We start from the raw sequence: 13,150 nt of genomic DNA on the forward strand, positions 1-13,150 counted from the left end.
CTCTGTGTTTCAATTAAAATTCAGTTTGCCTAGCAGTCTGTTTCAATTAAAATTCAGTTTCTCTATACAGGGGGAAACATTTATTTTTCTGGTGGATTCTATTTTTTTCCTAGTTTAAAGTATGATTCTATTAATGATTTGAAGGATATCTGTATATTATTTGTTTTTAAGACCAGAAACTATGCTTACTGGTTTTCTTGATAACTTAAGTTTGCTATTTTGTTAGGTTTATAACTATACTAATCACATCAGAGGATCTGTTTGCTCCAGTACATTACTCAAGGATTATTATTATTATTTTGAGAAAAGGGAATATTTTAGACATAGGGTTCATTCTATAGGATGAATCTCATAGGACTCAGAACAGAAATAATTATTTTTGCTGTCTGTAACCGTAATAAACATTTGATTTGAAGTAACTGTTATTTCACATTAAAACTAATATCCAATATGTACTTTTAATTATATTTGATGGAATTTAAGTTTCAAGCAAAAATATTTTCAGTTGTAGACTTACTTAAATTTCTAAAAGATGATTTGATTATAAAGTTTTTTGAAATAATTGCAGATATAAAACAAAACAGGCATGTAGAATAGATTGTTTAATTGATGGATTTATTATGGCTATTATAACAATTAAAATGCAGCTTTGTGATGCCTTTGTGACTTGACGACTTAAACTGCGCAAATGGAGCAACCCTTCGATATCAGTGGAACTTCTTTCCGAGTAGTTTATGCAATTAACGGTTTAAGGCTTAACAAATCCCCAAACTGATTATTTAGAGGGGAAGGCGCAAGACAAGCTGTCCATTAATCCTGGTATTCTGTTTATTACTAGACCAACCTTCATGGCCGCTCTTTTCTGTAAACAAGGAAGGGATTTTCCCATCTTATCTCCGTGCCCGTAACCATACCGAGGAGAGGGCTGCGTAAGCTTTCTTCGGTCCGGGCAACATGCGCAACGTGGAAAAACGAAGCTTCCCATAATGCAAACGTGCACACGCGCCGCACTTGCAGGGAGAGAAAGCTGAGAACTACATTTCCCAAATGGCATTGGGGCTGAAAGTCTCATGTGCGTCCCCTCCCCCTCCATGATTTCTAAGCGGAGGTAAACAAACTGTGAAAGAGGCAGGGACGTACAGTATCTGCTGCAGAAGGCGGAGAAAGCGATAGATCTTTGGGGGAGAGGGCTTGCACGATGGATGCAGGGGCAGCATCGAGATAGAGGAGGCGAAAAGTGTGGGGCCACGAAGGAAAGGGGCAATAGGGGGCAGAATGCAGGAGTAGATTAAGAAGAGGTTAGAGGACAGATTAAATGTTTGGGGCACTGAGAAAAGGGTATGAAGCTGGATCGGGCTCAGTGCTAGAGATTTAAAGGAGAAGAAGACGAATAGCCAAGACCAAAGGGGGAGACAGTCTAGGGACTAGGAGTTGTGGGAAGGGTCTCTGTTATTGCCTAGAGGTAAAGAAATGAGATCTTTCTGAAGTAGGATGTGGCCATGAGTCAGGGTAACTGCTGCAGTAGTTGTTCAGTTCTTTTTTACGCCTCACTGATTAACTTCGTAAAAGCAGGACAAGAGGCACCCTTTCTCCAAGTTACTCGTTTCCTACCTTATTCTTTTTCTCTCTTGGAAAGATCAGAGAACTAAGGTCTATTTCACCCATAGTGCCAGGGGCAAAGCAGCAAAGTCCTCCTTCACAATTGTTCGGGGAAAGGTTTCATCCATCTCAAGGGCTATGGAGCGGGTAGAGATGATCAACATCCAGCGCCTTTTGGAGGCAGCCGAATATCTGGATCGCAGAGACCGAGGTAACACCTTTTGAGGAAGGGGCAGGAATTGAGGTGGCCCATCCGCCTGGAAATAAGTCCAACTTAATTTGTTTTGAAAGAAGCAGTTGCTTGGGGAGAGGGGGAAAAGTGGGGCCAAAGTGATTCACGTGTAATAGATGGAGAATTGTGAGCAGTGTCAGAATGTCTTTTAATGTGTTCTGGATTTGATCAAGAAGTTTTGATACAGACATTAAAGTTGTCTTGGACATACACTGGAGAGCCAGTTTGGGATAGTGATTAATGTCAGTAGTATATACAAAGTGGGAGACTGTAACTTCTAGTGCTGTCTTAGCAATGAAATCAGTTTGCTGACTTTGGGCCATTCACTCTTTCTCAGCCTTAGGAAGAAGGCAATGGGAAACCACTTCTGAAAAAGAGAGAAAACTGCATGCAGTCACCAGGACTGACTCAAAGGGATTTGGACTCTAAGCTAATCAGCCTTATCTGAACAGGTGCATTGCCTGTGGTTTTTATGTTTGAGTGTTCTCACGTTTGTTTAAAGCTGAGAGTGCTGCCTGAGAAGTCATTCAGGCTCGGCTAGTGTTGTCTTTGGAAAATACTGTTTCTTACTCACTCTTCCTTCTGTTTCCATTTGATCATAATTTATGCAGAGTGTGAACATGGGTATGCCTCAGCCTTCCCTTCCATGACAAGTCTTGGGCTGCAGGACCCAAAGCCACTGCAGAGACTGAGCCGGTCAAGAAAGCATAGCAGCGGAGGCAACAGCACAGGCACCACAAACAGGTAACAGTCTGAAAAGGACTTGAAAAGGAGAAATTGTTACAATATATAGGCACAAATATTTCATGCATCCATCAGGGAGAATAGATTATATTTTATTTGGCACTTTTGCTAGAGTTCCCCTTTCCTCATAATCTTGCTTCCCCAGCCCTTGATGATCTGCAAGTTTGTGGCTTTTAATAGAAGAATTGACCAATGTGGTATTGTGTTAGCTGCCTCTTTAAATCTTGCAGAACCAGCTTGTTAGCTGAGTATGTAATGCCTTGTTCCTGCAGGTTCCCCACGCTCATTTTATGTAACTTGCATAATCATTGAAAGCTTTCCCAAGTAGCTGATTTTACTCCAGAGAGACTAATATTAATCTAGGGGGAAATCCTTTGCATTTTTATTCTGAAATGTATCCCACTGTATTCAGTGGAGGTATGGGGATTCCACACCCCTCTGCCCAGGTATGTATGTTAAATCTGTAGTTTAAATATTTTCACTTAGAGAGCAAAAACAGACTTGGAGTTTTAGTTCAAGTCATATTTGCTTGAACACCATTTGAAGATGTTATTTGATAATGTATTATTTTGGTGCAGACTTTTTCATTTTTGGTAAAATGCAATTTATAATCTGATGGATTATGAAACCTCACATTGAATAGTGTATTAGTCTGATAATAGAACCTGCTTTTCTGTCCCTCGTGTGGTGTGTTCTGTGTATGTAATAATATCAGGCTAACAAACCAATTGATGGAAAGTGTGAACAAAACAATTATAATATAATAGAGTTGTGTTCCAGGGGATAAATATATTTTGTAGATTTGCAGAGTGCTTTATGCCAAAGGCTCACTCACTCACTATTATAGCAACAATATTTTCCAAAAATATAACCTTTCTAGTGCTCTCTGTTGGTGATATATTAGCCATTTTAATCAAATATGACTCTACCTTCTGAACAAAAGGCACTTGTTTACTTATTTAAATATGTGATTTGGAGAATTTACTAAAAATCATTGCTGCAGAAACACAATAACATTAAAACTAAATGATGCCTTCAAAATTAGTCCTTTCTAATACTGCAGTGCCATATGTGTAGTATCTGTAGTGATGACATTTCAGCTGCATCCTATGTGAAATGAAACAAAACAAAAAGTCACACAGCTTCATGTACAGGTAGTCCTCAACTTACAACAGTTCATTTAGTGACTGTTCAAAGTTACAATGGCCCTGAAAAAAGTGACTTATTGTTGTTTTTCACACTACGATCATGTGACCACAGAGATGCTACGACATTTGTAGCATCCCTATGGTCACCTGATCAAAATTCAGACAGTTAGCAACTGATTCATACTTATGACCTTTGCTGTGTCCCAAGGTCACGTGATCCCCTTTTGCAACCTTCTGATAAGCAAAATCAATGGGGAAGCCAGGTTCATTTAACAACCATGTTCCATGCAGGGATTCACCTAACAACAGTGACAAGGTCACTGTTGGAACAAGGTTCACTTAACAAATGTCTTGCTTAAGAACATAAATTTTGGGCTCCATCGTGGTTGTAAATCGAGGACTACTATACTTCCACAGATAGGAATTCTGCCTTAGGTGTTGCTAATCAAGGAAAAAGGACCTCAAGGAATTTTCCCCCTTAATAATATGGGTATGGGAAAATGTAAGAATGCGCAAAGTAAAGATTTCCCTTGTTTTTATTCTTTTCCTTTTTTGTGTGCATATCTTGCAGTGACTGTTTTAACAATAAACAAGTATTGTAAATAAACAAATGAGGATAAAAGAAGCAAAATTTGAAGTGCCATCCATAAAGCCATCAATAAAATTAATTTTTATTTATTTATTAAAACATTTTTTATACTGGCTAAATCACCAGGCTCAGGGTAGTGTGCAAAAGCAAAATATAATTAAAACATATATCAAAGAGCTTGACACAATACAATGTGACCCCAAAGTACATACAGAAATGTGTAAAGGCATATGACAATAATAATAATGGCAGCCAAGTCACCACTCATCAAACTTCCTGCCTTGTGAGATGTAATGAGGGAGGACCAAGCGTAGCCCTGGAGCTACATTGTTTTAAAATCATTGGGGCTATTACACAGAAAGTCATCTTTCTGTTCCACAACATTTGTACCTTCCTTGCAGGAGTTTAAGGAGTCCCTAACATAACAGGCTGAATCATCTGAGAAAAGATGGACCCTGATATAATTCAGAGCCATTCTGTAAAAGGTTTTACAGGTAAAAAGTAGCATTTGGAAGTCTATTGGTAACTAGTGTAGCCATCAAAAGTTGGTGTTACGTTGTAGTAGTGAATCTCATTTGCCATTAGCTTGCTTCCTGCATGCTGCTGTTAATTTCTGAGTTGTCTTCAAAAGCCACCCCATCTAGAGTACACTGCATAGTCATTCCATGTGGTCATACTTGCATGAGTTACTTCCATCAGAGCTTCCTGATCTCTTTTAAAACAAAATTAAAACTAGTGCATCAGTCTAGGCTGAGTGAAGGTTTAAATAAATACTCCTATTAATAGGGTAGTATAACTGCTACATTATTTATTTTGTATACATTTATGTATATAAATAGTATTCATTCTTTAGCCAAAAAGTCTCACATGGGAGTTTATGAAGTATTACATATGTAACAGTTCTGATATTTAAGTGTTTTAAAAGCAAGAGACAAGGAAACATATATAGGGCAAACAAAAGAAAAATTAGGGCTCTGTTCTCAAAAATTATCATTCTTATAACAATCATCCAGGAAAAGTATTTCAGGTAACTGGGTAGAATTGCTATCTTTGGCCCAACTTTGGTTGGTATCTTAGCAGGAAATAAACTTTTACAGAGCTCATTTATAATAGGATGTGTGTCCCTGCCATTCATGATGACACATGGAAGTTTGTTCTTTCAATATATTTTTCCACTGTCTGGTCTGCCGGTGCTAAGTGTAATGGTGAGACAAATATGTGGTCTGTACAGTTTGGTTTGCAAAATATATGCTTCAAAGAATTTGATACACAATTGCATTAATATTTGATTAAATTTAGAATAAAACTAATGGATCCCAGCAGCAACAGCTGAATTCTGGGACTAGCAGCACTGACCCATATTTATTTTTTATTTCTTTTTAAAAAATATTTATCCCTTAATAGCAGCAGCTTTTAGTTACATGTAATAATACACTATTATAGTAAATAGAAGCAAACAATAAAACAATCAATTAAAAGCATCAACAACTAAAATAGTGGTAATATACTTATTAATGTACCACAAAACAGAACCAAGGAAAATTCAGAACTTCATTTAGATAAGATAAGAATACATTTTATCATTTCTGTTGAATCTTTTTTTGTTGACAGGGAAGACAACAACAAATGGTGAAATAAACTATTTATGGTTTTGGAATTAACAGCTATTGTTGTCTTAGTTGCTCTTTTGCTGTTTGTCTCTGGCTTACTATGACTACATGAGTTGAAAAGAAAGAATTTTTTTTCTCAGAAATTCTCCCCCCCCCCCATCATAATTTGCACATTGCTGAGGGCACTTGAAATTTTCTTACTATTCTTATTTTAACTTTTTTATTCTAAATCACTTCAAGTAGTTTCCACTAGCTAATCTCTGATACTAAAACTGAACACAGTATACATAGGAACCGGTTTTTGAAGTGATATAAAATAGGCAAGGGGCATACAAGATATTTTTAGCCTCGTAGTGTAAAGCACCGTAATCTCCTTTTCTTGCTCAATTTTTAATTGCTTCAATTGGATTTATATGGGAGTAAAGGCTGGTAAATTGCAATCTCAGTAGTTCTTCCATAGTCAAAGAATTGTTGCATCGCAGGAAATAAAAACAAAACAAAACTCTACATGAATGCAAACTGATGCTTTTTCCAATGTATAATCAGGGTTAATGAAATTTAAATGGGCTGTTGTGTAATCCAACAATCTAACTGGATTCAGAAAAGGGCACAACAAATTGAAGATAAGAACACTGACAGAAACAGGAGGTACAACCTCATGCCCAGCTTGTATACAAAAAATGGAAGCGTGCAACTCAGAGTGAATTGCTTTCTGCAAATCTGGGATGGTTGTAAAATTTCATCCAAACATCTTAATAGTGAAGTGCTAAATCAATGTAGCGTTATAATATTTGAGATAATAATTTTGACCAATCATGTGCTAAATGTGTCTTGTTTTAATTTTTGCCAATAATTTCTAGTGGTTGAGTCCATAGATGTTTTTCAAGAATGGCAAAAAAAGACTGGGAAAGAAGAATAGAAGGATTTTTTTGTGTGTGGGTGTATGTCTTAATTCTTACTGTGACTGTTTCTAATATTCAAAGCAGCTTAAAGTTTAATAGTTTATTTATGCATTTCTTATTTGCCTTTCAAAATAATAGTCTTAAAGCAAACTACAATATAAAATTGTAACATCATTCAGAAATTAAGCTATATCTTAAAATGTATAATATTTAAAAACAAACTAATAAAAAATAAGACCATAGAATCTATTCAATTAAAAACCAAAGACAATAAATAAGCATATATTAAAATAAGTCCAGTTTTAACTAACCACATATCTCTTGGAAGGGAATTTCTTAGACTAGTGATAATTTCAAACACAGCTCCCTCTCTGATATCCCTCTAAATGGTGGGCCAATAAGTAGACCCTTTAGTAACTAAAGGATTAGTTACTCCTTTAGTTGGTCTGGGAGAGATAGAGGTAGTTGGTCTGTGGAAGAGGAAACAGAAGCAGAAGCAGAAAAAGAAAAAGAAGAGTTGCTGGTGATATAGAAGGAGTTAGAAGCAAAAAAGGCAAAGAGCCATTAATGACAGAAAAGGTTTCCTATCTCTTAGCAGGAGGAGAGAAAGGCAAGTTCTTTCATTACTCCTTTCTTCCCAGCAAAAGGGGTCAAAATTACTCTGGTTTTGCTGCTAATGGCACCAAAAATTGGAGTGATTTTCTCCTCTTGGTGGTGGGGATGCATGCTTATGGCTCTCACTTCTGTCTGAAAAAAGAATCAAAACTGCTGTGTTTGGTTGCCATTAGTGAAAATAGAGCAATTTTGAGTATGAGGGAGGTATTTGTAAAATCCAGATATGCCCAGAAATCTGAGAACATTAAATGCCCTGGATTTCAATGTAAACATCAGCTTTGAATTCCAGATTGCTTTGGGGGTTAAAGATAATTTGGGAAGTGGACAACGTCTCTTTTATTACCCAGCGAGGCTGTGACACCTTTTGCCAGCCCAGGACTAGCAAATATTTTTAAAAGGACAGAGGTAGAAATGATACTTATTGTGTTAAATATACTTCTGCAGATGAAACATTTTAAAGTACGGCATCTGAGTCCTGTTGATTGATTTCATTTCTTACCTGGATGTAAGATCTATTGAAATCAGAAAAAAATAACCATAAGTAGACTTATGTAAAACTGGAATGTTAGAAGCTGATGTCCTTTGCAAAAATAGATACAATATATTAAATGTAGATCCAACAGACAGCATATTAAGAGAGGCATTAAGACAGTAAACGGCTCTACTATAGAAGGCAGACTCAAAATATGACTGCACGCAAAATTATACCAGTGACATTACTGTATATGCATATCAGAATATGGAAAGACTAGTATGAATATGAATGACAAAGCTTGCTGAGGAATATGTATGGCTGCATAATTTCAAAGACAAGTTCTATCAACCCTGAGGAGGAACATTATTACACTGACAAATATAATCTGCCACTGAGACTATTCTATTTTCCTTATTCTACTTTTCCAAATAATATCCAAAAATTGTTGTTGCTCATAGTGAAGATTTCTATGTCTGGTATTTGTAAATTCCATTTGTTTCCAGGCATATAAAATGGGTACTTGTTATCAAGCTTAATAAATAGTACTAAGCCAAAATGTCAGGTGAAGGCTTTATTTCATGAAATGTACTTTCCTCTGGATAACTTCTTGATATTTCTGGTTGCTGTAAATAAATAATTAAATGAATTCCATTGAAAATAACATAGTACACATGGCTAATAACTGGGTACATTCCTCTTTCCATTAATTTCTTAAACTAATGGAAGGAAGGGAGGGAGGAAGGAAGAAAGGAAGGAAGGAAGAAAGGGAGGGAAAGGATTTTATTTCCCCCTTGAGATGATGTTATAAAAACAAGCCCTGCCATTGGCCTGATCCTTGATTCTTGGTAAGAACTATACAGTGAAGTATATTTTTTAAAATAAAAATACCCAATTGAAGCAAAGGAATCAATGGCTGAAAATTAGGCATGGAATGGTAGTGAGTAGAACTTACTCAAATACATTTCCTTCCTCTGAAAAGAGTTACTTGCATATCTGAAATAGAACTTAATGGAAATTTTGGTGGCACAGTAGGTACAAAAGTTCTATTTCCTTTTGTTGGAAAGAATCTAGAGACACTTGGCATATAAATTTAATATATTATTATGGTTTGTTGCACAGTCAGCCAGATGTTTAGACTGGAGTTGGTATTTTTTTAAGTCTTTTCTTTAATAAGTCTCATTCTGGATATTGATGAAATGTGCCATTGAATTCAAAGTCATACATCTAAGTAGTATAATCAGTGTTGTGTATCTAAGAGAAAATAAAGACATTATTGGTGTGTATGTTTTGTTTCAATAATTACTTTTTCTTCATAAAAGAAGAGCATAGCTGTTTCTTTAAACCTCTTTAAAGATTTTAAAGATGTTTAAAGTTTTAGCATTTGATTTTTGGTAACACTTTGATTTCATTGTTCTTGAAACACGTTGAGAACTCTTTGCTTAGCCTAGTGCTAGTAAAAAAAAAAACAACTCCAGAATTTATATAAATAGCTGTTTGACTGAATTTCCCTGCAATAAACAAACAATATGTCCTTTCTACTTACCACTTCCAGGTATAAATCAGAGAAATCTTTTTAGCAATTGCTAACATTGCAAATATATTTTGCATTTTTCCAAACATGGTAATTTATCCATGCATCTAAAAAGCAAAATATGGATGTTAATTACAAGTGTATTATTTTATCAGACCATGAAGATAGTTATTGGTTTTAAGTTATAAACAGCTCTCTGATGTCAGGTGTAGTGTAAGCCTCAGATAATTCTGTTCAGGATTGTCCCTGATTATAAAAATGTACACTGACCCTAACTGTTTCTGCCAGTTTAGATCTATGCTAAATTAAGGGAGTTATCAGCTTTTAAAATCTGGATTTACACTTACACAGTTTGCAACCCACAAACTATATGGATAATGTCTGGTGTGTACAAGTATTAGGAGAATTCCATTTTGAGCCCTAAATGTGCCAAATTCAAACTACCTTTTCTATTTCAGTTTTTATTCAAGATACCTATGACACAGAGAACCATGTAATAGGCAATATTCTTCATAGAACTAGGCTGCTTGAGCTACTAACTTCTGTATATTTTTCTTTCTGTTGGCCAAAAAAATAGGAATGGTATATATTTTACAGATATATTTTGGCTCCTTTTGCTTGTTTTCTAATCCAAGTGAAAACTAGCTTTAAGTGCTCAAATTCTGGTTGTTGTATAACCAAACAGGATGAATATTTTGGTTAGGCAGTAAAAATTAGTTGACCTTCCTGTTATTTCAATGCCGAGAGTTTAGTGACTGCTTTTAATCCAGGGAGCTTTGGAAAACAGTTCAGTGTTGCTAACTTGCAGAAGATAATTTGATGTATAATCCACCCTTGGGGGTGGGTAGAACAGATGCAGTCCCATGGTATAGAAAACAAGGAACCCGTCTAACATCATGTTACTGTTTATCTACAAATTAGGTGAGTAGTTTTCAGTCTCAACAAACTTACAGCTCTGTTGGGAAAGTAGAAAATTGAAGAAGAAATATCTTGTTTAAATAAGTGCCAGGTATAAGCAAGAAAGACAGGTTGCGATGCATTCTGTTGTAATGGCCTCCATTGGAGGTTGGATAATTGCAGATAGCATAGCTTTTTTGAACATCTGTAGGCAACCTGATAATTCCTATCAGAGTACTCATGTGAGACCAACTGCAGTATCCACCCTTTGTTATCACAACTAGACTGCTTCTGACTCTTAGAATGCGAATGCTGCTATTGCTAGGTTTCAAGGACAGAAGTAGTAAGATGGCTTGGTTGACATTTTCTATGTACTTTTTCCATGGAAACTATCTATAATTGCTAAAGTATTGATGGATCTTCTTGTGTAGTGCTGACATAGCCAAGTACTATATCCTTTCCTATATAAAAAGTATACTATACTAGATCATATAAAGATATACTATAACAGATCATTAAAGCTGAAGAAACCTAATTTGTAATGAAATAGGGAACCTTGTTATATTGAAGGAAAATCCAGAAATAAGGTATGACAAGCAGAGCACTATTGAACCCAGAAGGCTTTTATATAAGCCTCAACTGGGCAGGGTATGAAGCCATGTACTGAATTCTAAATTAGTTACTGTCATCCCTCATATTCAAATCTTTCCATTTTGTACATATAGCTCACATACAACAAGTCAAAGCCTAAGTATGTTTACATGTCTTAGACCTTCAATCCCTCTTTCCCATGCTCTTTTTCATATATTTTACTCAAAGCTTTAAAAATGTCACCACAGGCAAAGTGTATCTATTAGCAATATTTTAATATCCTCATATTCAGAATTGTAACTCTATATCAGTATGAAAATGAGATACAATACACAAGATCAAAGTTTGCTTTCAAGCATTAGATCAGATGTGTAACATATCTGGCATTTGATTCTTTGCTTAATGTTGAGATACTTGAAAGTATTCTTTGTCTTTTTTTTAGGAGTGTCTTATAAATAATATCTTAGCTTGGGTTTGCCTTCTATTCCCGACAAGAAGGTCTCAGAAAGAGTACTTTAAAAATCTAAGTCCTCTAAGCTATTGTGCTATAGAGATAAACTAGAAATTTTTGGAAGTGCATTTGAATATAAATATGTTCCTGACATATCAGTAGAAGGATTTTTAACCACTAAAGGTGAGGAATTTATAGAATTCTTATTCTATCCAAAGCTTTCTCCTGTAGGTTCTTTTTCCTTATTTGAAGAGGTTCTTATAGAGAAGCTGCTTGGAAGTAAATGGCTAAAACAGTAACCCTCTTGCACATTTCAAAAAATAAAGAAAGGCATTCAAATCTCCCCAACTACTTTCTTTGCCACTCTAATTTTTAGCTTAATATCGGTTTTACCCGATCATCTGGGAAAGTTAAGTGAATTTCAGGATAATTAAGAAGATCCCTATGACTTACAACCACTTACCAATTTACTTATTCACCAAGCATTACTTTCTGAGCTTCTGTAGGGCTTAACTTTGATATTCATGAACCTGTGTTTCTAAAGGTCATTTTTCCATCCCTAGAAACAACATATTTTATTTAAATAAGAAAACTGGGTTAAATATATGTATTATTTACAGTGACTTACTTGTGCTGAGAATCATAATGTTGCTTAATATTTCAATAATTTGTTGTTAAAGAGATAGATAAGCTGGCACAACTATTCAAGAAATCCTAATATAACTCTAGGACCAACTGACTGATGATGCAGTCAGTCTATAGGGATATATTATACATGTTATTTTGTATTTTATTTGTACCTGGTATTACACCTTCATCATGCTTTAGGATTTAGAATTCCAAACTTCCTGCTTCTCTGTAATGTGTACGGTGGTAGGACAGAATTCTTCTGTAACATTATTAATTACTCCATATGTGCCAAGAATAAAACTTTATTCACCATTCTGAATGCTAAATATGGGAAGAGAGGAAAAGTTAATTTAATTTTAATACCTTTGACAAATATTTTTCTGTCAACTACCTGATATGCAAAAATATTAAGCTGCTTTCCACTTTTGAAAGACAAACCTTGGCAGAAGGAATATTGCCCACCATTAAGCAAAATCCCTGCATTTTCAAAGCAAAACTAAACATATTTCCCTCCATTGAAGAGTAGTTTTTATTGCATAGTTGAATGAGTGTAACACTCTCAGTACTTTGAATATCATGATTCACAAAAATGACAAAGTGTTAGTATGCTTGTGGGAACTCTGATATTTCTAGAATTATTAAAAATATATATTTAACAAAAGAGATTAGTGGAGTATTCTGAAACTCGGATGAATAACTAATTGGACTTGTTGGAAATTGACTCCGCATAACAGATTTACCATTCAATGGCAAGGTTCAGTTTAAATTATAAACAACATACAGATTTCAGGTAAAGGAACATCTTTTATTTCACTAGATCTACTGTACTCTTCAGCTAAGTCAAAAACTGTCTTTTCATTAGCCAAAAAGTCCTATTTTGGGATCCAAGACACAGCACTATATATGTAATTGGGAACTTTAAAAAAAAAAGAATGCTTAAGGCTACACTTGAGAGAGGACATAGGAATTCTTATGGAGTTTTATTTCTTTCTTCTCTTCGGCTATAGCAGAACTTCAGATGTTGTTATTATTTATTTCATGGAGCAATCCTTAGGTTAATAGTTTACCTAAACTATATTTTCTTACAGATAATTCCTGTTGATTCAGATATGCTTTTTTTTGGGTACTGTCCAATG

The 13,150-nt window shown here is 35.2% G+C and overlaps 1 protein-coding gene across 4 annotated transcripts in view; it reads left to right on the top strand.

The window, feature by feature from the left end:
- The window catches only part of MXI1 (MAX interactor 1, dimerization protein), a 73,421-nt gene that overhangs the window by 9,879 nt on the left and 50,392 nt on the right, over positions 1 to 13,150 (top strand). For 2 of the 4 annotated variants that reach the window (XM_034440071.3, XM_034440070.3), the window contains exon 2: positions 2,443 to 2,575. In XM_034440071.3, coding sequence (XP_034295962.1) covers positions 2,443 to 2,575 — 133 coding nt within the window. Of the gene's footprint in view, positions 1 to 1,071; positions 1,811 to 2,442; positions 2,576 to 13,150 lie in introns of those variants that run through there. The other 2 variants (XM_087872881.1, XM_034440072.3) reach the window with 2 other exon arrangements.

This window comes from Pantherophis guttatus, chromosome 6 (assembly GCF_059756535.1).
Source record: "Pantherophis guttatus breed Tessera chromosome 6, ASM5975653v1, whole genome shotgun sequence".
NCBI classification, from domain to species: domain Eukaryota; kingdom Metazoa; phylum Chordata; class Lepidosauria; order Squamata; family Colubridae; genus Pantherophis; species Pantherophis guttatus.